Source organism: Pantherophis guttatus, chromosome 7, assembly GCF_059756535.1.
Source record: "Pantherophis guttatus breed Tessera chromosome 7, ASM5975653v1, whole genome shotgun sequence".
NCBI lineage: Eukaryota > Metazoa > Chordata > Lepidosauria > Squamata > Colubridae > Pantherophis > Pantherophis guttatus.
This window is the reverse complement of record NC_142069.1, coordinates 61,168,445-61,192,232: the sequence shown is the minus strand read 5'-3', so window position 1 is coordinate 61,192,232 and position 23,788 is coordinate 61,168,445. Positions and strand designations below refer to the sequence as shown.

Genomic DNA, 23,788 nt, shown 5'->3' with positions numbered 1-23,788 from the left:
TTTTCTTGCCTTCTGATGTTTTGGAAAATAGGTTGACCCCATTTTCTTGGTGGCAGCCTTCAAAAATTTGAAACACTGCTATCATGTCACCCCTAGTCCTTCTTTTCACTAGACTGGACATACTCAATTCTTGCAACCATTCTTCATAAGTTTTAGCCTCCAGCCCTCTAATCCTCTATGTTGCTCTTTTCTGCACTCTTTCAAGAGTCTCAACATCTTTTTGTATAATATGGTGACCAAAACTTGTTACAGTATTCTAAGTATGGTCTTACTAAGGCTTTATAAAGTGGTCCTAATACTTCATGTGATCTTGATTTTATCCCTCCATTAATGCAGTCTAGGATTGCACTGGCTTTTTTGGTTGCTGCCACACACTACTGGCTCATATTTAAGTGATTGTCCACTAGGATTCCAAAATTCCTCTCACAGTTACTGCTACTGAGCCAGGTTTCACCTAATCTGTACCTGAACATTTGGCTTTCCTTGCCTAAGTGTAAAATCTTATTTTTCTCTACACTGAATTTCATTTTGTTAGAACTTATGTCCCATTCTGGCAGGCAGTAGCACACAAGCAAAGATTTTTCATCTTGGGATTTTCCACATGCCTAGCCTTTATGTTCTTGTGCCACTCCTGCAAAATGTAAACATTCTTACTACATAGAAAGGAAATGTAAGTTTATTGCCCACCACATCTAATATCCATCCAATGGTTTGAACAGAGCCAAATATATACATATTGTTCAAATATAGGATATATTCAGACCTTCAGTTAAATGCTCAGAAATTGTGAGCGTGGATGTCAGTCCACATTCTTTGTGTTGATTTTCACTGAATTTCAAATCAGAACTTTGTAAGATTTAAAATCATAACAAGGTTGTTATTTATTTCCTATTCTTATTCTTCTACAGTGCCAATTCAACTATATCTATATTAATGTTATAGTTTATCTTGCTACAAAAACAAGAGTTGAGTTGAAATACAACTCTTTTTTAAAACATACCACATTTTACATATGAATAAGCTCTCCTTGCTAGAACAGGTATCTGATAGAAAGACCCAGAAGCACAACCAACTTGACAGACGTTCTGGCAAAAAGAAAACATCATGTGAACTGAAATAGGTAATGAAGTTTTCAGTACCCAGTGCACTGTTATACCATTATATACATTGTCACTGTGAAGCTAATGGAATTTTTGAGTTGTTTGCATTAGTCCCACTGTTCTTTTGTTTATTTCACATTACAGATTTATTTTTTTAAAATTTTTTATTTTTATTTTGATTTATATGCCGCCCTTCTCCGGAGACTCAGGGCGGCTTACAAGGCGTTAAGCAATAGCCTTCATACTTTTGTATATTTTTATACAAAATCAGCTTATTGCCCCCACAAACCAGGTCCTCATTTTACCTACTTTAGAAAGGATGGAAGGCTGAGTCAACCTTGACCCTGGTGAGAATTGAACTCGCAATAATTGCAGGCAGCTGGAAGCTAAATACTACCTTTAACAGTAGCATTAGTCTGCTGCGCCACTCAGGCTCCTTATTTGCACCAGCAAGGTTCTATCAGATTATTCCCTAAAGTGTTCAGAATCCTATGGGGATGATTCATATCATCACTCAAGAGTAATGTTTACATAATTATATCAACTTTGAACCCAAGAGATTAAACAAGCAACAGTACAATAACACCAAGAGCCTTGGTGGCGCAGTGGACTAAAGTGCTGTTAAGTAGCATTTAGCTGCCAGCTGCCTGCAATTACTGTTAGTTCAAATCTCACCAGGCTCAAGGTTGACTCAGCCTTCCATCCTTCCAAGGTAGGTAAAATGAGGACCCAGATTGTGGGGGCAATAAACTGACTTTGTATATAAAAGAACATGCTTAGGGGGGGCTGAAAGCCCTACTAAGCAGGTATATGCAAAAGTATGAAGGCTATTGCTTAACACATTGTAAGCCGCCCTGAGTCTCCAGAGAAGGGCGGCATATAAATCGAACCAATAAATTATATATATTCTCATATACTGTATTCTTTTTCATTCTTTCAAAAGAGAATGGAGAAAGGGTTTAATTACATTATATTGGAGCTATAAAAGACAATACAACACTTACAATAATTTCTGTTTCCTCTGTAATATAAACAGATCACAAGAATACACACACATGCAAAACATCATGTTATTTCCTATTGGGGAAAACATTATTATGAAAAATGCATAAATAGTACAGAACATAAAGTCGTGATATAAGAGGGGGAGGAAATATATGTAAATCCACTTTTCATGAATTCCATTCACTATATCCCTCAATACTTTTATAGTTTTGCAAACAAGCATTACTTGTTATCTCCATATGTTGTTTTAAATACTGACTTCTGTCCTTCCCACTTTTCTTTTGAAGATCTCATCAATTCTATCTTATCATAATTTTCTAGGATTACCCCTTCCACTCTTCTATATACACTTGTTTTAGAATTTGACACTATTCTCTCCACTCATCTATTCTTAACCCCACCTATTCTTCTTTTTAAAATAACAATACTTCTTAAGTAAGTCATTTTTACTTTATTCATTTCTACTATTTATTTTATTTTTTTGAGTCTAAGTGACTCAAGTTTCAGGTTTCTCCCATCATATCTAACTCATGTAGCAAAGTGGACAGAATCACACTTCCATACACAGCCATTTTTACTTCTTTTATTACATACTTAACAGATTAACAAAGTTGGAAGGGACCTTGCAGGTCAAGTCCAACCCCACACCCAAGCAGGAGACCCTGCCTACACCATTTCTGACAGATGGCAGTCGTCTCTTCTTGAAAGCTTCCAGTGATGAAGCTCCCACGACTTCTGAAAGGTGCTTTGGAAAATAGGTTGACCCCCTCCTCTCTGTGGCAGTCCCTCAAATATTGGAACACTGCTATCATGCTCCCGTTCCTTCTCTTCTCTTCTCTTCACTAGACTAGCCATGCCCAGTTCCTGCAAACATTCATCATATGTTTTAGCCTCCAGTCCCCTAATCATCTTGGTTGCTCTTCTCTGCACTCTTTCTAGAGTCTCAACATCTTTTTTATACTGTGATCAAAACTGGATGCAGTATTCTAGGTGTGGTCTTACTAAGGCTTTATAAAGTGGTATTAGTACCTCACTAGATCTTGATTGTATCTCTGTTAATGCAATTTAGGATTGCATTGGCTTTTTTGGCTGCTGCCACACACTGTTGGCTCATATTTAATTGGTTGTCCACAAACACTCCCAAATCCCTCTGAGAGTTTCTGCTATTAAGCCTGGTTTCACCCAGTCTTTTGGTTTTTCTTGCCTAAGTGTAAGACCTTACTTTTTTCTACATTGAATTTCATTTTGTTAGATCGAGCCCAGTGTTCAAGTCTGTCAAGATCCATCTGGATCTTGAGGCTATCATCTAGGGCAGAGGTTCTCAACCTTCCTAATGCCGCGACCCTTTAATACAGTTCCTCATGTTGTGGTGACCCCCAACCAGGGGTGGATTCTAAATTTTTTTACTACCGGTTCTGTGGGTGTGGCTTATTTTGTGGGCGTGGCTTGGAGATCATGTGACTGGGTGGGCATGGCTAGCTGGTCATGTGACCGGGTGGCAATGGCTATGTGTATAGGGACTACTCAGAGGGCTGAAAAAAGTCATTTCTGACAGGTCCTCGCACTTTTGACTGGTCCTCACACTTATGACCATCCTCACATTTATGCCCGTGCAGCATTCTTAACAACCATGTTACTCATTTCACAACTGCTTCTTTTCATCATGGTGATAAGATAGGGCAAAAAATGTAAAATGTGAGGACAGTTGTAAATTCGAGAACTGGTCAAAAGTGCAAGGACCAGTCAAAAATAACTTTTTCAGCCCTCTGACTAGTCCATGTGCACAAAAGGATACAGCAATAGAGAGGGATGAAGGAAGGGAAGGGAAATTAAGAGTAGGACTGAGGGTAAGAGAGGGAGGAAGAGAGGAGGAGAAGGCTACCCAGAAGGCTGAAAAAAGTTATTTTTGACAGGTCCTTGCACTTTTGACCGATCTTCGCACTTATGACTGGTTATCATTTATGCCCATTGTAGCATTCTTAACAACCATGTCACTCATTTCACAACTGCTTCTCTTCACCATGGTGACAAGATAGGGCAAAAACGTAAAATGTGAGGACAGTCGTAAGTTCGAGGACTGGTCAAAAGTGCGAGGACCAGTCAAAAGTGCGAGGACCAGACAAAAATAACTTTTTCAGCCCTCTGAGTAGTCCATATGCATAAAAGGATACAGCAATAGAGAGGGATGAAGGAAGGGAAGGGAAATTAAGAGTAGGACTGAGGGTAAGAGAGGGAGGAAGAGAGGAGGAGAAGGAGAAAGGAAGAGGAAGTAGGGAGGAGAAGAGGGGGGGAAGAGAAAGTAAGAAGGAAAGAAAAGAGAGAGGTGGTAGGTTTGAGGAGAAAGATTGCTGTACAATAAAAAAGATGAAAGGGAAGAAAACCAACCCCAAACAAATATGAAGATATTAAGATAAAGAATGAATTGTTTAACTTTAAAGAATAAAAGAGAACAAATATGAATAAATAGCAATAATTAGAAACACACATACAAACATACAATGTATTTTCTTTGAACAGAGTATTTGGCCGGTTCACAAATTTAAACAATGTTTAGTCATTTCAATTAAATTTACAATTTCTTTATTTCCTTTTTGCCATATTTATTCCTCATCTATTTTTTTAAAAAAACCAATATTACCCTTCATCCTCATCTCTAATCTTAATCAAATTCAATTTTTCCCTTCTATTCTATATTATACCCCTTCGCATTGTCATCTATTTTTATATCCATCCTCACATTGGTTAATTATGTAATTATTAATACAGTTGTTTAATACAAATTCAACATTTTAATATAAATCAATTAGTTATATAACTATCTTTGTTGTATATTAATCAATATGAACATGAATATTCCAATTATTTCCATGCAATCCAATTTCTTACAAATCAATTAATTATATTTACCAATAATAAACCAAATAATTTCCCCCATATATTCCTCCAAACCACAACTTAACCATTTCTGCTTTCAACACAATATACAATTAATAGTATCTCAATTATTACAAGTCCCTAGTTAAATAGAGCTTTTTTTCTTTTGTGTTTTAAAATCTTGAACCTCCTTTTTTGCCCTAAATTTTCCATTGTTTGCTGTTTTGCACCTACCTTTTTTTGGTGAGGAAAAAGAAAAAGAAATCTCTCTCTGCCTCATTTTGTCACGTTGCAGCAAAGACCCTGCTTTACTTTCAGTTTTGTTTTTTCAGCATAGCTAGGGGGAAAAAACATCTGCTCGAGATTTTTTTGCAGCTACAGAGCCCTCCGCAAAACAGCTAATAGCAAATCAGCTGAGAGTCGAGGCTGATCTAATCAACTTGTGCTAATTAACCTATCCTGAAGCTGAAAGGGGCTGTTTTTTCTATTTTTGCAGGCACCGGTCTACTCATTTGTTTTCTTTTAAAACTGATCAGCTGTAGGGCGGCCCTTTGAAGCCCTGTGGCAAGAATTTAAACAGTTTTTTTTCCCTCTAGCCATCAGCTGGGACTCAGGAGGCACCAATAGATTGGGAGTGGGTGGGGTAAGCGAATGGCCGGCGATCCAACAGAGGCAGAGAGTGAGGTGAGTGAAGGTGTGGGGGGGTGGGTGAGAGAGGGCTTTGGCAACCCCTGTGAAATGGCCGTTCGACCCCCAAAGGGGTCGCGACCCCCAGGTTGAGAACCGCTGATCTAGGGTGTTGGCTATTCCTGCCAACTTAGTATCATCTGCAAATTTGGTAAGTTCCCCTTCTATTCCCTCATCTAAGTCGTTTATGAAGATATTGAAGAGTATTGGGCCTAAGAGGAACCTTGTGGTACCCAACTGCTTACTTCCCTCCATGTAGACATAGTACCATTAAGGACTACTCGTTGAGTATGATTTATCAGCCAGTTACGAATCCATCTGATGGTGATGCTATCTATCCCACTTTTTTCTAGCTTACCAAGCTTGTGGTCTACTTTGCTGAATGCCTTGCTGAAGTCTAAGTATATTATGTCCACAGTATGTATGTATGTATGTATGTATGTATGTATGTATGTATTTTTTATTATTTATTTATTTATTTATTTATATGCCGTCCTTCTCCTGAGACTCAGGGCGGCTTACAGTGCGTTAAGCAATAGCCTTCATACTTTTGTACATTTATACAAAGTCAGCTTATTGCCGCCACAATCCGGGTCCTCATTTTACCTACCTTAGAAAGGATGGAAGGCTGAGTCAACCTTGAGCCTGGTGAGATTTGAACTCGCAGTAATTGCAGGCAGCTGATGTTAATAACAGTGCTTTAGTCTGCTGCGCCACCAGGCTCTGGTCTAGTAATTTAGCCACTTGTGTTGAAGAATGAAATAAGATTGGTTTGGCATGATCTGTTTTTAACAAACCTGTGCTGACTTCTAATTATTACTTTACTCATTTCTAGATGTTGGCAGATCTGGTTTTTTAAATTATCTTTTCCAATATCTTCTCAGGTATTGATGTTAGCCTGATTGGTCTATAGTTTCCTCGGTCTGTTTTTTTCCCTTTTTTGAAGATGGGAACCACATCAGCTCTTTTCCAGTCCTCTGGTAGTTCCCCAGTGCACCAGGATTTTTGAAAGATGTGGTACAGTGGTTCTGAGATGACATCTGCCAGCTTCTTTAGAACTGTGGGATGTAATCCATCTGGTTCCGGTGATTTGTATTCATCAAGATCAGACAGGTGTTCTCTTTCCATTTTTTTGCTTAACTTTTATTTCTAGTCTCTCTTTTAGAGTTATGTTTTTGCTAAGTTGGACTATTGGGGTTTTTTTTGTGTGAAGACTGATGCAAAGAATGAATTAAGCAGCTCTGCTTTCTCTCTGCTGCCTGTTACTTCCTTGCCATCTTCTCTCTTTAGTGGACCAACTGTTTCCTTGATTTTTGTTGCAAGTTTTTGTTCATTCTGAGTCTTTGCTTTCCTGACTTCGTCTTTGCAGATTCTGGCTATCCGCTGATATTCTGCCTTAGTTATGTGTCCTTCTTTCCACTTTTTGTACTTGTCCTTTTTGTCTTTCAATTTGTCAGAGAGATCTTTGTGCAGCCATGCTGGTTTCTTCTTGGATTTATTTTTCTTTTTCAGTGGTATTGTGCTGGACTGGGCTTTTACGATCATATTTTTCAGAGTTTCCAAAGATTCTTGAGTTGTTTTCCCCTTTAGGATTTTCATCCAAGGAATTTTTCCCAAGTTCTCTCTGAGTTTATTAAAATCAGTTCTTTTAAAATCTTGGATTCTGGTATCATTATGCTCTATTGCTTATGTTTGCATTATGTTGAATTCTAGTATGACATGGTCACTCTCATCCAAGGTTCCTGCGATTTCAACCCCCTCTATCACTTCTTTTCTGCTTGTAAGAATTAAGTCCAGTATGGTTGTCCCTCTAGTTCCCTCCTCTACCTTTGGGACAACAAAGTTGTCAACTAGGTTGGTCAGGAACAGTGGTGGGTTTCTACCAGTTTGCCCCAGTTCAGGCGAACCGGTAGTGGCGGCAGCGGGAGGCTCCACCCACCCTCCTGGACGCTCTGCACATGCACAGAAGTGCCACGTGTGAGCGAAGCAAGTGCGTGAGCATGCTCACAGTTCCGAACCAATAGTGAAGGTAAGTGGAATCTACTACTGGTCAGGAACCTATTCGGTTTCTCACTTGGTGAGGAATTAGTCTTCCAATTGATGTCAGGGTAATTGAAGTCCCCCATTACTATTGTAGTGTGTTTCCTACATATATTTGTTAGTTGGTTGGCAAAAAGTACATCTATTTTTTCTGCTTGGTTGGGTGGCCTGTAGTATACATCTATGGCAATGTCATTCTTTTTTTCTTTTATATTGACCCATATGCATTCTAGGTGGTTTTCATCTTTGGTTTTGTGCATTTCTGTAGCAATGTAGTGGTCCTTTACATACAGTGCAACTCCAACATACCCATTCCTTACAACGTACTACTTTTTTCTATCAACTTTTATACACCTTCAAATTTCTCCGTGAATTTTCCTACTTTTAGAAATCATTCTACTTGGGTACACAAATTCATATATTTGCTCTGATTTTTTAACTGCTTTTGCATCACTTGCTATCATTCACTCCATTTTTCCTTTCAAATACAGCTAGCTGGAGTGTTCACGGATATTTTCAATCTAGCCCTGTCGCAATGCTCTATCCCTACCTGCCTGAAGATATCTATTATAGTGCCAGTCCCTAAGCAGACAGTAGTGGTATCCCTTAATGATTATAGACCAGTAGCTTTAACATCTGTTGTCATGAAATGTTTTGAGAGGCTGGTGTTGAACTATATTAAGGCTAGTCTTCCATCTACTTTGGACCCATGCCAATTTGCATATAGGGGTAATAGATCAACTGACAATGCTATGTCTCTTGTTGTCCTGTATTGAATCATTTGGAACAACAGGGGACATATGCGAAGCTGTTATTTGTGGATTATAGGTCTGCCTTTAACACCATTTTACCCAACAGGTTTTTTAAAATGCCCAATTTGGGTATAACTCAAGAGGATTTGTTTGTGGATAAGGGATTTTCTGACAGATAGGCCACAGTCAGTAAGGATGGGATCTCACCATTCCTCTACTCTGATACTAAGCACAGGAGCCCCCCAGGGTTGTGTGCTAAGCCCTTTCCTTTACTCCTTGTACACATATGACTGCACCCCATTGTATAACACCAACACAATTATTAAATTTGTGGATGACACAACAGTGGTGGGGCTCATTAAGAAGAACAATGAGTCTGCTTACAGGAAGGAAGTACAAGGGCTGACACTGTGATGTAATGAAAATAATCTCACACTTAACACCACAAAAACTGAAGAACTGATAATTGACTTCAGGAGGAAGAGAGATGTACATTTACCGTTGTACATAAATGGTGAGGAGGTGGAGAGGGTGGGTAGTTTTAAATTTCTGGGCATTTATATCTCGGAGGACCTCTCATGGACTATGAATGCTAACATGCTTGTGAAGAAGGCACAGAAGAGGCTGTACTTCCTGAGAATGCTCAGGAAGATAAATCTATCTCAGCATCTACTTCTGTCCTACTATTGCAGCACCATTGAGAGTGTCCTGACATATGGCATTCTTATATGGTATGTGAGCAGCTCTGTAGCGGACAAAAAAGCTCTACAGAGAATCATTAAAACTGCCCAGAATATCATCGGACTCCAGCTACCAGCCCTGGACGACATCTTAAAATCTCGCTGTTTGAGAAAGTTGCATAACATTCTCAGAGACTCTTCCCATCCTGCTTATAATCTTTTTGGACTGTTGCCTTCTGGCAGAAGATACAGAACAATTAAAACTCAATTAAAATGCCCCCCAAACCCGCGATCCCCTTCCCGATTCCAAACATGGGTTTGTGCAGAGACAAAAAAAAGTGTACCGTGTTTCAGGCGGCGGATCTGGCCAGGAGGAAAGAGAAGTTGCGTCTGCTGAAAAGGAGGACGGGGACGCGCGGCTCTGCAATGTGCAGAAAAACACTTTTAGGCATCAGCGCTACAATCTCCTCCCTGAATCCAAAGCACTTCCCAGTTCCCCGCTGCACATTGCAGGGGAACTGGCCGCCACCTGAAGGTTTGCATTTTGGAATCCGGGCAGCGATGGCTGGAAAGGAGGAACATTTCCCTTTAGGGGCTCCCATTCAGCTCGGCTTGGCTCCTGGGCGCAGAGAGGGTTAGGCAGCGGCGGCGGCGGCTCCTCACATTGCTGGGGAGTGAAGTCAGCGCGGCCAGAGGGGTGACCAGCCGCAAATCGTGGTACCCGCCTTGTTCCCCAAGGCTGCTGGGCAGATTTCCCCCCCCCACTGTCCCGAAGAGGGGGGGCTGTTCCTCAGGCTGTGCCCCGACCCAGATCCCTGCCACCTGGAACTGGCAGAAAATGGCCGAAGGTGGGGGCCGGCGAGTGGACGGGGCTACATTCGGCGTATAAGACGCACCCAGATTTTCACCCCCTTTTTTGGGGTAAAAAGGTGCGTCTTATACACCGAAAAATACGGTATTTCAGTGTGAACATATTTCAAAAGGCTGTGCTGTCTCTGTCCTTGCCCGCACCCTGCTGTCCTGTAGAAAACCTCTATACATCCAGCTTTTCAATTTGTTTGTCAGATCCCTAAAAGTGATACTGCCATTCAAGTGGAGGAAGGGGGGACTTGGATTCAATTTACTAGCATGGCCTGTGTCATCAGATATTTTACAACCTATATCCTGGCGCCAAGGAAGCCTGAGATTCCCTTTACCTGCAGGAATTTATATGACAGCCATGTGGGTTGTCTCACTTTAAAGGGTAGTGGTGGGAATGCATGTTTCTTCGTTCTCAAAGGAAATAGTAAAGAAAACATCTTCACACTTGTGTATTGGCTAAAATCTGCATTCTGACTTAAAGGGAGGGGTCTCTACCACTTTAATCCTACTGCTTTGCCTAAGGGTATTCAGATTGTGCTTTAGTGGATGGCTTTCACTTCTGCTTAATAAAAGAATCCTTTTGAACAACTACGTTTCAAGAGTTCGTACTTTCTTAAGTTGGAAGGAGAGGCAATCTTTACAGAAAGCACAATCTGCAAAACGGTCAACCCAGAGAAGAAATCTTCGCTCTACTGAGAGGACCTTGCAAACCATGTCTGAACAAAGCAGAGAGCTGGGAGAAACTGATTGCTGGGGAGAGACTGCAATTGCCACCCAGTCAGATGCCTGTCTCATGCAACCCATCAGAGAGGATGAGGTAACCCTGGAGAATCTAGAAAAGCCCCACTGGTCGATTGGCATCGGGAAGAAAGATGGCTGGGATGAGAGAACCAGAGGAGTCACCCTCAACCGTGGCAACCGAAAACCGGGGTGGAAACTGGAACTAGAAGCCCTTACTGCCCAGGGGCGACTGACCAAAGCACCCCTGAGGGAGGACTATCTGAAGAGGCATATAACCCAATTGGTGATGGAAACTTTGGAAAATCTCAACATCCGAAGGGAGTCAGGACAACAACCAAAGAGCACTGAAAGGGCAGCAGTTGTGGATGATGCCAGGGGAGGCACACACCCCCTTCGCAAACTGCTTATCGAGCAGATGGTGCAGCAGCAGTGGGAGAAGACCCAGCAAACCCTCCCCCCCAGGCAGCACGCACACCGGCACCCATTCCCAACCAACCCCGGGCTCCTCAACTGGAAAGAGAAACTCCCCCCCTTGGGGTGAAGTTTGATGGGAATCCGCAACAATTAGGATTCTTTGTGGCACATGTGCTAATCTACATGCAAGAGTATGGGCGTGATTTCGAAACCCAAGGCTCCCGAGTGCGAGTTGTGACCCTAGCCCTCGAGGGTGCCGCAGCCAGATGGATGGTGACACTACATAATGCCAATGCACCAGAACTGCGGGATTTTGACCGTTTCATGATGGCCCTGCAACGTCGGTTCAAGGACCCACTGGCAGATCACAAAGCATGCGACTGCATTAAGGTGGTGAAGCAGGTGCGACGGCCAGTAGCAGAGTATACTAAAGAGTTCTGGGACCCCGCGTGTCGTGTGCACTGGCCGGAAGATATTTTGGTGAGCTGTTTCAAGGACGGGCTGAGTGATGATCTATACAATGCCTGCGTGGCCCGAGGGGCACCGAATGACTTACATGAATGGTATGTCACCACCGAAGAAGCTGAGATCGATATGGCCCGAAACCAGTATCGAGTGGGGAGAGCATGGAAGCAAGAGCCCCTCAAACCACAAACCGCATTCTCTCCGAGATCTTCAGCCTGTTTCAAGTGTGGAAAAGAGGGGCACCGAGCTGCAGAGTGTCGTTCGCAAACACCCACCCGGAACCACCCACCAGATCCTGCAAAACCGGGTCGGCGTGGGAAGGAGACTGCAGGGAAACCATAGAAGTCCCATCCCCTCTCCTTTTTGGGGAGGAAACCCTGGCATCTGAACAGGAGGAATCACACTCATTTGGAAGCGATCCAGATGATGAACCATTGATAAGCAAATCAATTAAACTGCTTACCCTCCCCTTAAGACTATTTATCCCAAACCAGGACAGGGAGATAAGTATCCCCACCCTAGTGGATTCAGGGTATACCCGTTGTTTGATCAGCCCAACATTAGTAGGGAAGTTAGGGATTAACGTAAAACAGCTGAAAACCCCCATTGCTTTCTGCCAACTAGATGGGTCAATAGCAGAAGGGGAGCCAGCTTCTCTGGCCACCGAGCCTCTACATATTGGCATCGGAAGCCACGAGGAAAGGCTTACATTTATAGTGGCACCTGGCATGGAATGGCTATTGGTTCTGGGCCTTGCGTGGCTAAAAAAATGGAACCCACAAATCAATTGGAAACAAGGCATCATAAAATTTCAGAAGAAGGTGGCTTTTGCTGAGTATCCACATAAGGGAATTGAGGGGGCAGAGAATCGAGAAACAGCCATGCCTGGTCACGCCACACCAACTGAGGGCATACCCATAGAATATAAGGTTTTAGCTGAGGTTTTTAGCGAAAAAACCTCAGATGAGCTCCCCCCCCCCACCGCGCCACTGACTGTACAATAGAAATCTTACCCGGCGCGAAACTCCCTAAACCCAAGATGTACAGCATGTCACCGAGGGAGTTGGAAGAGCTGAGAACATTCATTGAGAAAAACCTAGCAAGGGGTTTCATCGAGCCAGCCTGACCAAAAATTGCAGCTCCTGTGCTGTTTAGAGAGAAAAAGGATAGCTCAAAATGCCTATGTGTTGATTTTCATATCCTTAATGCGGTCAGTGTGCAGAACATGTATCCTCTCCCCATTATGAAAGATATGTTAGCACACCTCGCTAAAGGGAAATTTTTTTTCAAAGCTGGACTTAAGGGAGGCTTACTACCGTGTCAGAATTAAGGAAGGGGATGAGTGGAAAACAGCATTTAACACCCCCCTCGGCTGCTACCAATTCAAGATGCTCCCCTTTGGGTTGCAAAGAGCTCCTGCAGTGTTTATGCAGTTAATAAATGAAGTGCTGCATCAGCATTTATATAAGGGGGTTCTGGCCTATTTGGACGACATTTTAATTTATACCGAGACCAAAGCAGAACATGTAAAACTAGTCAGGGCAGTTTTAAACAAACTCCACGCTGCCAAACTTTATGCCAAACTTTCCAAATGTGAATTCCACCAAGAGAAGATTGACTATTTGGGATACCGCATTTCGCACCAGGGGTTGAGATGGATCCTCTAAAAGTGCAGGCTGTACTTGATTGGGACCCTCCACGCACACGTAAACAGTTACAGAGCTTCCTTGGGTTTGCCAACTTTTACCGCCAGTTTATCCCTGCGTTCGCTCAGATTGCCCTCCCCATCACCAAGCTCTTAAAAACAAAGGGGGAGGACAACCCTAAACCGAAGCAGCCATTGAACTGGACAATGGAATGCCAGGCGGCTTTTGAAAAACTTAAACGGCTGTTCTCAGCAGAACCAATTCTAAAACACCCAGACACGGAGAAATCATTTGTCATACAAGCAGATGCCAGCGATGTGACAATAGGAGCGGTTCTACTTCAGAAGAATGAGCAAGACCAACTACAACCCTGTGCTTACACATCCAAAAAGTTGAATGAGACTGAGCAAAGGTGGGCTATTTGGGAGAAAGAGGCTTATGCAGTTCGTTGGGCATTGTTAACCTCACAGCACTTCCTAGAAGGCAGTAAGACCCCTTTTAAAGTCTGGACTGATCATAAAAATCTAGAAGCCCTAAAGACCCCAAGCAAACTCTCCCCAAAACAAGTACGATGGGCTCAGTACTTTAAACAGTTTGATTTTACTCTAAAATACCTCCCGGGGGGGGGGACTTTCTGGCGGATGCGCTATCCAGAAAACCGCAATACAATAGTGCAAAGTCAGATGTAATCAAACCTATAGTACAAAACAATCAACTAGCCGCTAAAGTAGTCACCAGATCCCAGGCAAAACAAGAAACATTGACGGACAATGACACCATCCAAACTTTTAAACAAGCATTGGCCACTGATGAATGGTTTTTGAACAACAAATCCAGCTATCTGATGAAAGAAGACTTGGCTTGGGTGGGGGGGAAGTTGTATGTCCCTGCAAGCCAAAGACTATGCTTAATGGTACGGTGCCATGACTCCAAATTAGCTGGACATTTTGGGTTTGTGAAAACTTTACACCTGATTAAAAGACAATTTTGGTGGCCATCACTAAAAAAGGACATAGAAAGCTATGTAGCTAGCTGCCCCATTTGTACAGCAGCAAAAAGACGCCAGGGAAAATCCCCCGGTCTATTGCAGAAGGTAGCTGAACCTTCAGCGCCTTGGAGAGAGATCGCTATGGATTTCATTGTGGAATTGCCAGTGAGGGAAATACTGTTATTTGGGTTGTGACAGACCTATTTTCAAAACAGGCACATTTTATACCCTGCCAAAAGATCCCAACTGCTAAAAGTTTAGCCAAATTATTCCTAATACACATTTATCGACTTCATGATCCTTCACAAAGGATCATCTCCGACAGAGGGGCTCAATTCACCTCCAACTTTTGGAGGGCGTTTTTGGGCTTACTTGGTACTGGCCAGAGGTTGAGCACATCCTTTCATCCTTGTACTAATGGTAATTCTGAAATTTTGAACTTGGTGCTAGAACAATATTTAAAATGTTTCATTAATTTTCAACAGGATAACTGGACCGAACTTTTGCCTTTTGCTGAAGTTGCGTTTAATAATGCTGTACGTTCAAGCACTGGTTTTACCCCTTTTAGAGTAGCAACAGGGTAGATTTCAGCCCCATGCCTATAGAGCAGTGATGGCTAACCTTTTCCGGACCAAGTGCCCAAAGCGTGCATGCGTTTGAATGAGCACCTGAACCCCCAAAATGCAATGTGTGCATGGCCCACGCACATGCAGCCCACCCCGCGCATGCGTTTGACCCCCACATGCAGCCTGCCCCTGCACATGTCCCATGTGTGCCCCCGCATGCACGTGCACTCCCCGCTTCCCCCCACATGCGCCCCATCCCCTTGCATGCGCGCGCCCCGTGCACCCCGCAACCCCTACGCATGCATGGCAAAGACCCGAAGACTAGCTGGCCGTGACGGTTGAGCTGGGGTGACGGTTTGCGTACCCACAGAGAGGGTGCTGCGTGCCACCTCAGGCATACGTGCCATAGGTTCACCATCATGACTTTAGAGGATGAATAATTGGCTTTTTCCAATTTTCCAAGAGTATTTTTCATTAACATGCTATCGTGTTTTCCCGAAAATAAGACCCTGTCTTATATTTTTTGAACCCTGAAATAAGAGCTTGGCCTTATTTTTGGGGGGAGGTGTCTTATTATTTCAGGGGTGCAGGAGGCCCTGGGCGGCCTGCGCACTCACAGCCGGGAGTCCGGCAGAGAGAGACTCCCTCCGTGCCGCGATCAAGCCTCACCTCTCCCACGGAGGGGATGGAACGCGAGTGCCCCAAAGGCGCCAAACCATGAGAACGCCTGTCCCCCCCCGCTTGCATGCCTCCTAGGCTTCCCGTCGATGTGGGCGAAGCCAATGAGCACCAAGTTCTTGAGGAGCGCCTGCTGGTGAGCCCGGGAAGCCCCTCCGCCTCGGGAGTCACCGGACAGGACAGCGACTGGGCTGGATTCTTCCTCAGGAGTGGAGCTTTGTGGGACCCTTGCCTACCCTCCCTTCCTCCCACAAGCCCCGCTTACTCTTCCCAGACGGCTAGCAGGAAGATACCGGGCAGGCGTGCTGAGGGCAGCCCCGACAGACACAGCTTAGCTGGCCCAGCCACGGCTAGTGCTCCCTGCCCATGGCTGAGATTGGTCTGTAGGGAGCCGGCTGGGGCCTCCAGCAGAAGCAACACCCACAGCACCTCAGCCATCCCCGAGAGACCCACGCCCAGCTGTGAGATGCACCAGGCCTGCTGAACATTGTAGTCCTCTGCAACTTCCGGCCCCAGACCCTACCGGGCAGCCACCACCCATCTCCACCAGAAGCATGTGCGCCAACTTCTGCCCACTGCGCATGGAGGCCTGTCTGCCACCAGTGGCTGCCCTGCGGGCGGGCCTCTGCCATGGCACAGGAACAGGAGCAAACGCTCGAGGACTACGGTCGGTGCCGGGGGTGGCGGAAGAGGCAGGGGGGCCCACAGGAGTTTGGCCTTGCTCAGTACGCGCACCTCTCTTTGCCCTGCGCAGATTTCATCCGCACCATCCGTGACCCCAAGAAGCTGAACACGCTGGAGGAGCTGGAGATGGTGAGCGAGAGCTGCGTGGAGGTGGCTGAGATCGGATCGGGTAAGAGCCTGATCACCATCTGGTTCACTGCCCCAAGGCCCCACACCGGCTTACACGGAGGCCCTTCAGCCAGGCCACCCATGCCACCCCCCCTCTCCAGGGCCGTCCAAACCCTCAGCCCCCATATCCCTTCACTAACCTGCTTTCCAGCTCTGTTCTCCGCTGCACGTTCAGGACAAGTAAAGTAGTCTATGGTAAAAAATAATACCAGTAGTTCAGACCTTTCAAATTCTCATATAAAAAAAAAATCTCGCGATGTTGGAAGGTTTTTTTACCATAGTCCCACAGACTACTTTTCTTGCCCTGCATGTGATGGTGGAGAACGGAGCTGAAAAGAAGGTTACTGAAGGAATATGGCTGCCTTGGAAGGGTTGTCAGGGGGTGGGGGTGAGGGACCTGTGTGTGTGAGAGAAGAGGGGGGGACAAAGAGAACATTGGTACCAGCCCTGGATAACTCTCCGAGGTTGGATCGGATCTCTCTCTCTCTCTTTTTCTTTCTCTCTCTGTCACACACACACACACTGTTCTTCGGGATTGCAGCACAAATGCCCCTCCCAGGATTGCAAGGCTAAAGGCTTCGGCTGGAGCATTTTGGGATGTGTGTCTGTGCTGCGATCCCAAGTAAAGAACGATCGGTAGGAAAAGGGGGAGGAGGCCAGCAGCTGTGGAGGTGCTCTGGAGATCTGGGCCGAGTTGCACAGACCTCACTGGCTCAGCTGATCAGCGGGCAGCAATTAAGGAGCTGAACCTCCATGAGGTGACCAGGGAAGGGAAGGGCTGCCTCCTGTGCTGGCCACGCCCACCCCTTCACTAGGGCTTATTTTTGGGGGAGCATATATTTAGGCGTCACATGCAGTCACTAATTTAAAAGATCTCTAAGAAGTTATCATTCGCTAACTATCTACTTACGTCAACATTTTCTCAAAGGAAGCCCTCTAGAAATATTGTTAAAATTCTTGTTTTAGCCCATATCTAGAAGGCATCAATTTAGGAAAAATTCATTTTGATAGATATACTCAACCCATGTAGCAATTATTGCACTAACCCTTTATGTCAACCATTTGAAGATCAATGTAAAATAATAAATTCAAATTTATGAAGAGCAGCATTTCTAATTGCATGGTCCTTTGATTCAACAGATTCCAAAATATAGGCATTCAATTTACCATTACAGATCATGAATGCAACATGACTATTTCTCCATTTGACAAAATTGTATTTTAATGCACTGTGCACACAGGCATAAATTTTAATTCCATACCTTGGGAATATGTGCAGTTTCTAATGCAAAAGAAAACTCTTCCAAAGCTTCTTGATGGTTATGCATACTTTGGAAAGCTACACCTATATGATAATATGTTTCAAACACCTGGAACGAAAGAATTAGGGTATCAAATTACTTAATAACTCTTTCCAACTTTATTTTAACAGGTTCTAAATTTCAAACATTAAAACTGTGATTACCTCCCATTATTAATGATGAAATTTCCACACATGTTCTAAAAATACAGTGAACACTAGAATCAATATTCTAATATTGAATAATATGGATTCTAATTGCATTTTTTAAAAAAACAAATAATGAACCAAATACAGTATTCTCAAGGAACAGGGTACTGAACAGCCTGTATTCAATACAGTAACCTTGGGTGCTGCAATTTTGCAGTTTATGAGGGAAATCCAATTTTATTTCCTTAACCTTCTTATTCTCGTAACAGTATTGTTAGTGCACAATCTATGCTAACATGTTCTTTCTTTATCTGATTATCTGATTTTCTTTAGCATCCTTTGTAACAAACAATTTAGAAAGTTCCAAAACTTGCTTATAATTCCATTGCATTTGGTTAGGATTAATAATTTTCCATGTTACCTTCTGATCTTCTTCTAGAAAGACAGACCTCTTGAACAGATGGGTCAGAAATATATGAACTCCCCGATACCATGTTCAGCAGTTGTGCAAGGAAACTCTCCAGACAACTACACTGATTTATAAATGTCTAGGTAATAGGCCAGATTATAAATGGATTACATAATAAACCAGGGATGAGACCAAGAGTACAATTCATCCTTTATAGGAATGGAGCTGAGGTAGAACCCCTTTCAATAAAAATTTAAAGTAAAAAAGAATAGCATTTTCTGCAGGGATTTAAAAAGCATTTAAAATATCCATGGTTTAAGAATTAACAGGTATATCACAGTGTACATTTTGTGGATTAAACCCCATTCGAAATTATGGAAAATTAAATCTGTCTGTTGGAATAAAACTGACAGAATTTTGTTGCACCTTAAAGACCACCACTTCTTCCACTCTGAAATGTAGTCCTTGTTACAGACTATACAATATCAGAAGATAAATAAAAGTCTGTTGGAGGCAGGTGCACATAATGGAACCAATGTGTTAGAACAGGGGTGTCAAACTCAAGGTCCGCAGTCTGGATCTGGCCCACGGGGTACTTAAATCCGACCCACAGGGCTGACCTGGAAATATCAAAGGACTGGCCCACAGTTCCTGTGGTGGCTAAAACAGGCCGCGTGTGGCAACCCTGCGCCTCGTTTTCACCCTCCATGGCCTCCTGCAGCACACTGCTGGCTGAAAATGGGATGGAAAACAGGCTGAAAACAGGCCAAAAACAGGCCATGTGGCTCGTTTTTGGCCGGCAGAGTGCTGCAGGAGGCCATGGAGGGCGAAAACAAGGTGCAGGGAGGGGGGTGCTTGCAGCCCCCCATGCCCCATTTTGGCCAGCAGGGTGTTGTAGGAGGCATCTATTGTTGTCCCCTGTCCCCTCCGCCGGCCCGCAGAGGAGAACTACAATGCTGATCCAGCCCTCTAAGAAATCCAGTTTGACACCCGTGTGTTAGAATGCAACTTCCTACACTGCATGTCTAATCTAAGAAAAAGAGAGAGAGAGAGAGAGAGAGAGAGAGAGAGAGAGAACATTTGCACAAGGAAGCGGAATACAGGTAGTCCTCAAGTTACGATCACAATTGAACCCAACATTTCTGTTAAGCGAAACATTTATTAAGTGAGTTTTGCCCTATTTTATGACTTTTCTTGCCACAGTTAAATGAATCATTTAAGTTGTTAAGTTAGTAACATGGTTGTTAAGTGAATCTGGCTTCCCCATTGAGTTTGCTTGTCAGAAGATCACAGAAGGTGATCATGTGACCCCAAGACACTGCAACAGTCATAAATATGAGTCAGTTCCCAAGCATCTGAATTTTGATCACATGACCATGGGGATGCTGCAACGGTCATAACTCTGAAAAATGGTCATAAGTCACTTTTTTCAATCCTGTTGTAACTAAATGAACTGTTTTAAGTTCGAGGACTACCTGTACAAGGAGTTAAAAGAAAGGAACGGTGAGTTTGTCTTGAGTCTAAGTACAGTATCTAAATTTAGTGTCTAAAGTTAGACGGCTTCCATTGACACTTCATAACCAAATCAGCAAGGATTTCAAGTTAATATTCTATATAGAAATTTTTCAGATTTCAATTACCAACAATTTACAGGTAGGACCAGGAACATATTGTATAGGAAAATTCCTTTGACTCAAGCAGCTTAGCAGTCTTCTATAATACTCTATTGCCTGAAAACAATTTTTTTAAAAAAAAAGTATGAGAACTGAGACCAAATTTAAGAATCTCTGTATTTGTGAAGGAATGTAGACCTGGCCTTGGGAATGGGTAAGGAATGGTGGCTCAGCAGACTAATATATATATATAAAAGCAGGGATTCAGAAAAGATTAGTCAATCCTGAGAAAGAGAAAAGTGTGAGAAAGAAATTCAAACTAAGCTCAACCTGATTCTGTTCAGTGTAAGGTAAGGCATAAATATGAACTGGAACAGATGGTCAAGATTTTGTTATTCTATCCTGCAATATTTAATTTAATTTAATTTAATTTATCGCATTTCTATGCCGCCCAACTCCCGAGGGACTCTGGGCGGCTTACAACAAAAATAATGCGAACATTGAAAAATTGTTTAAAAACATTGTAATAATAAATAAATAAAAAGCATATCTGGAATTGCTGCCATGCCTACCTTAGAGTGCCAGCAACAATATTAAAAGCCTGTCCAAGTTTCTCTCTATCCCATCCTAAATCAAACAAGGCTATTTTGACTTTTTCTCACTCTTTCCCTTTTCTTTGGGACTAAGTAATTGATTCCGAAAATCACCTAATAGTTCACCCATTCTCTCTTCCATTCCCAAATCTAGTCCTTCACAATATGGCAAGAAGTAATTTTTTTTTACTTCAACTCAAGAAAAACAACAGTAGACAAATCAGTCCCTGCCCCTCCCCCACTTTCTGCAAATACATGTTTTCTGTGATCTCATAAACATTATGATTTGCTAACTATAGAACCAAGTCCACCACTCCTTGGAATGCTGTGTGTATCAAGCCATAATACGTGAAGTCATAATATGCTTTGTATAGCATATTATATAAATAACCCAGAAGGGACGGGACTTTAGTTTAGCATGTAAGCAGAATATAGTCAAATATTCACTATACAAGCAATAGTTTATTTTAAAAAAAACCAAAGAGGCAGAAACTAAAAAGAAATGTCAATGCCAAAGACATAAAAGGAAGAATTCTGAAACGTAAAAGTAATTCAGAATTCCATGTATTTGCATACTAGCATTTTAAGAAAGTCCTGGTTATTTATCTAGGGAACAGAAAACAAACCCCACACCAAAACAGAGTGGCTAATTGCTTGGAATCAGGATTTCCATTTCTACTCTTCCTCAAGACTTTATGTCTGTCTGTATGGTGCACAGGTTCTCCACCAGGATAGTGACATCTAAGGAAAACGAAACTTCACTCAAGAGTCACAAAACCCTTAAAAGCAGAGACACTTCTGCTCTGGATAGAGGAAAAAAACAGTTTGAAGTAAAAGCCAGTGCCTCGCTCGTTTGCTCGTTTGAAGTTACCCTCCGCGGAAGCAGTTTTTCAAACTTGTTTTGAACCGCAACTCTCCAAAGGCCAAGCTAGTTTGCAGTTTTGGAATTTGCAACGAAGGCAGGTCTGCGGGCATCAACAACCAGCCTCATTACCGCCTAAGGCGGTGCAATTACGCCCGGGGTGGAAATCCATTCAGAATTCGCCCGCCACGCGGGCCGCTCCGCAAGCCCAGATGGGGCGCCTGTTACCTTAGGCCAGAGCTTAGCTCGCTCGCTGGCTATAGCGGCTCGCAAGAGCGCCTGCGATCGCGCTTGAATCTGCGCGACCGCCGTCATGAACATGGGGGGAATGGTGGAATTCCCTTCTCTGGCTGGCGATGGGGAACTAGTGAAGGAGATCTGCCCGCTATGGCTGCTGGCCAGGGAAGGGGGCACCCGCGCGTCCTTCTGGTCCGACCCAGCCAGACGGCGCGAGGTGACGCTCTGCGGAGCCGCCATCCGCGGTGTTCATCCTGTCCCTGCTGAGGGATAAAAGCCATTGCCATGGTAGCGGGAGAACCAAGGGCCGCGCCCCCGCGCTCCTGCACCTGGAGCTACGGCAACCCTAGGCATATAAATCCTGGCCGCGCTTCCCCTCCGAGTCTCTCGCTTCGATTTCGGAGCTCCGTTTTCAGTCGTCTAAACTCACCCGATGCTGCGCGGTCACCGGAATAACTTTCAGTTAAGTTCTGGCTCGCTGGTTCTGGTAAACGAGAATAGAAGAAGCCACATACATACCTGGACTTTTGTGTTCCTTTGAACGGAGATCTTTGCTTTCCAGGTTCTTTCCAGGTTTTTAGAACCCAACCGGAGACCCGCAGCCAAATTGTTTCCACGATGAGCCGAGAAACAAAGTGTTGGGCCAGTCTGATTCTCTCGCCTCTGGTTTTTGGGACCCAGCTTCAAGATTTCCTTTCAAGATCGCTGATGGGAGATCTGGCAGCTGCGCTGACAAGGTCTTGAGGGCATCCAGTAAGTGAAGTGGGGTGTTCTAAGGTTGCTTTAGATGAATGTTCAAGACATTATTGTTTTGCATATTAATGAATTCTAACATATTATGTTAGTATTCCACTCTAGGTGGCCCCAAATCACTATCTTGGTTTTAAAAGGTTTCAAGGTTTCAAAAGCCTTCATAAGGAGAAGGAAATAGTCTAGAAAGCAGTCCCTGTGTTGCTAGCCATGATTCTGAGTCAGCAACTGACCCTACCATTTATTCCCTGAATTCTCACAATTCTGATCCCACTCAGGCCCAATAGGGCTGCTAAGGACACACCTGATTAAAGAAGCTGGAACTGCCCTCAGGAGGGCTCAAGACTATTTGGATGTGGAAGCTACTTGGGCTCAGTTTGAAAATCACAGTAGCATTGATCTGTAAGTATCAGGGTTCCACCGATTCATTTTCATCATTTTAGGAAATTGCAGTATTGCAAACTCTTGAGAACTGGCTTTAGGCAAACAATAATCTTTGTCAAAAAGAAAAGGTGTGAAAAAGAAAATAGAACTGAAATGAGTACCTTTCGAAGTAATCAGAATTGACATTCAGACTTAAGAGAGAAGAAAGAATATATGACAAACTATTCTCATGAATAGGGAAGGAACAAGACTGGAGAATTAGTAAACCCAAAAACAGATAAAATCTATTCATGGAATTTTAAGATGCAATTTTAATTGTTCTAATTGGGTCTTTAAAGAAAATCAATAAACTATACAGATTAATTTAGACTCATTTTATTGTGTGCAAAATAATTTTTCCTGTAACTAGATAATCAATTGTTATAGTACTACAGTAAAAGGTTTGATCTTGGCTTATGTACAAAATGACAAGAATAACTGAAATCAATGGGCCTAAAGCAGAGGTGTCAAACACGTGGCCTGTGGGACAGATGCGTAACGCCCACCCCTGTTTTAGCGAAAGGAGAAAAAGTCATGATACGTCACGTGACGACAAAGTGACTACACAAGTTTGATACCCCCGGCCTAAAGGAATCATGATTAGCTTAAATTTAGATTACAAGGAGACTATCCTAGTAAATTAATTATGGATCTATTTTATTTACTCAAAAGCAAGTCCCATTGTCCACATGAGTCTTGTTGCATTACTGTGTACTTATAGTGTCCATCTTTTGTGAACAATTAATTTTTATCATTCTATTGCCACCACTAAATCTTCTAAAATACTTCTGTGCAGAGAAATTTCAAACATTTTTTTAAAAAATGTATTGGTCCTTCCTCCACATCCCCACGTTTTAGTGACATGGCTGTAATTCTAGGCATACTTAGCTGGAGGTGATTCTCATTCAACTCATTGGGTCTTGACTTTGTTTATTAGCTGACATGAGGTCATTGTCCTTTGAATATCATGATCACAGAGTTAGAAATGAATCCCTGCACTGAGACTTAGGGAATGAATGTATGTACGTATGTAAATCAAGTCCCTTCGTTTCTTCTAAAACAAACATAACAGTTAAATAATTTGCATTTATGTCAAAATTAA

At 43.1% G+C, this 23,788-nt stretch overlaps 1 protein-coding gene across 3 annotated transcripts in view; it reads right to left on the bottom strand.

Moving 5' to 3' along the window:
• Positions 1 to 21,799, bottom strand: part of LOC117673572 (uncharacterized) — a 45,605-nt gene extending 23,806 nt beyond the window's left edge. The window contains exons 1-4 of one of the 3 annotated variants that reach the window (XM_034430996.2): positions 21,505 to 21,799; positions 19,849 to 19,938; positions 17,612 to 17,719; positions 1,001 to 1,085 (exon numbers count right to left, since the gene is read on the bottom strand). In XM_034430996.2, coding sequence (XP_034286887.1) covers positions 1,001 to 1,085; positions 17,612 to 17,719; positions 19,849 to 19,938; positions 21,505 to 21,753 — 532 coding nt within the window. In that variant the 5' untranslated portion in view covers positions 21,754 to 21,799. The remainder of the gene's footprint in view (positions 1 to 1,000; positions 1,086 to 17,611; positions 17,720 to 19,848; positions 19,939 to 21,504) is intronic. The other 2 variants (XM_034430995.2, XM_034430997.2) reach the window with 2 other exon arrangements.
• Positions 21,800 to 23,788: the final 1,989 nt, after the last annotated feature.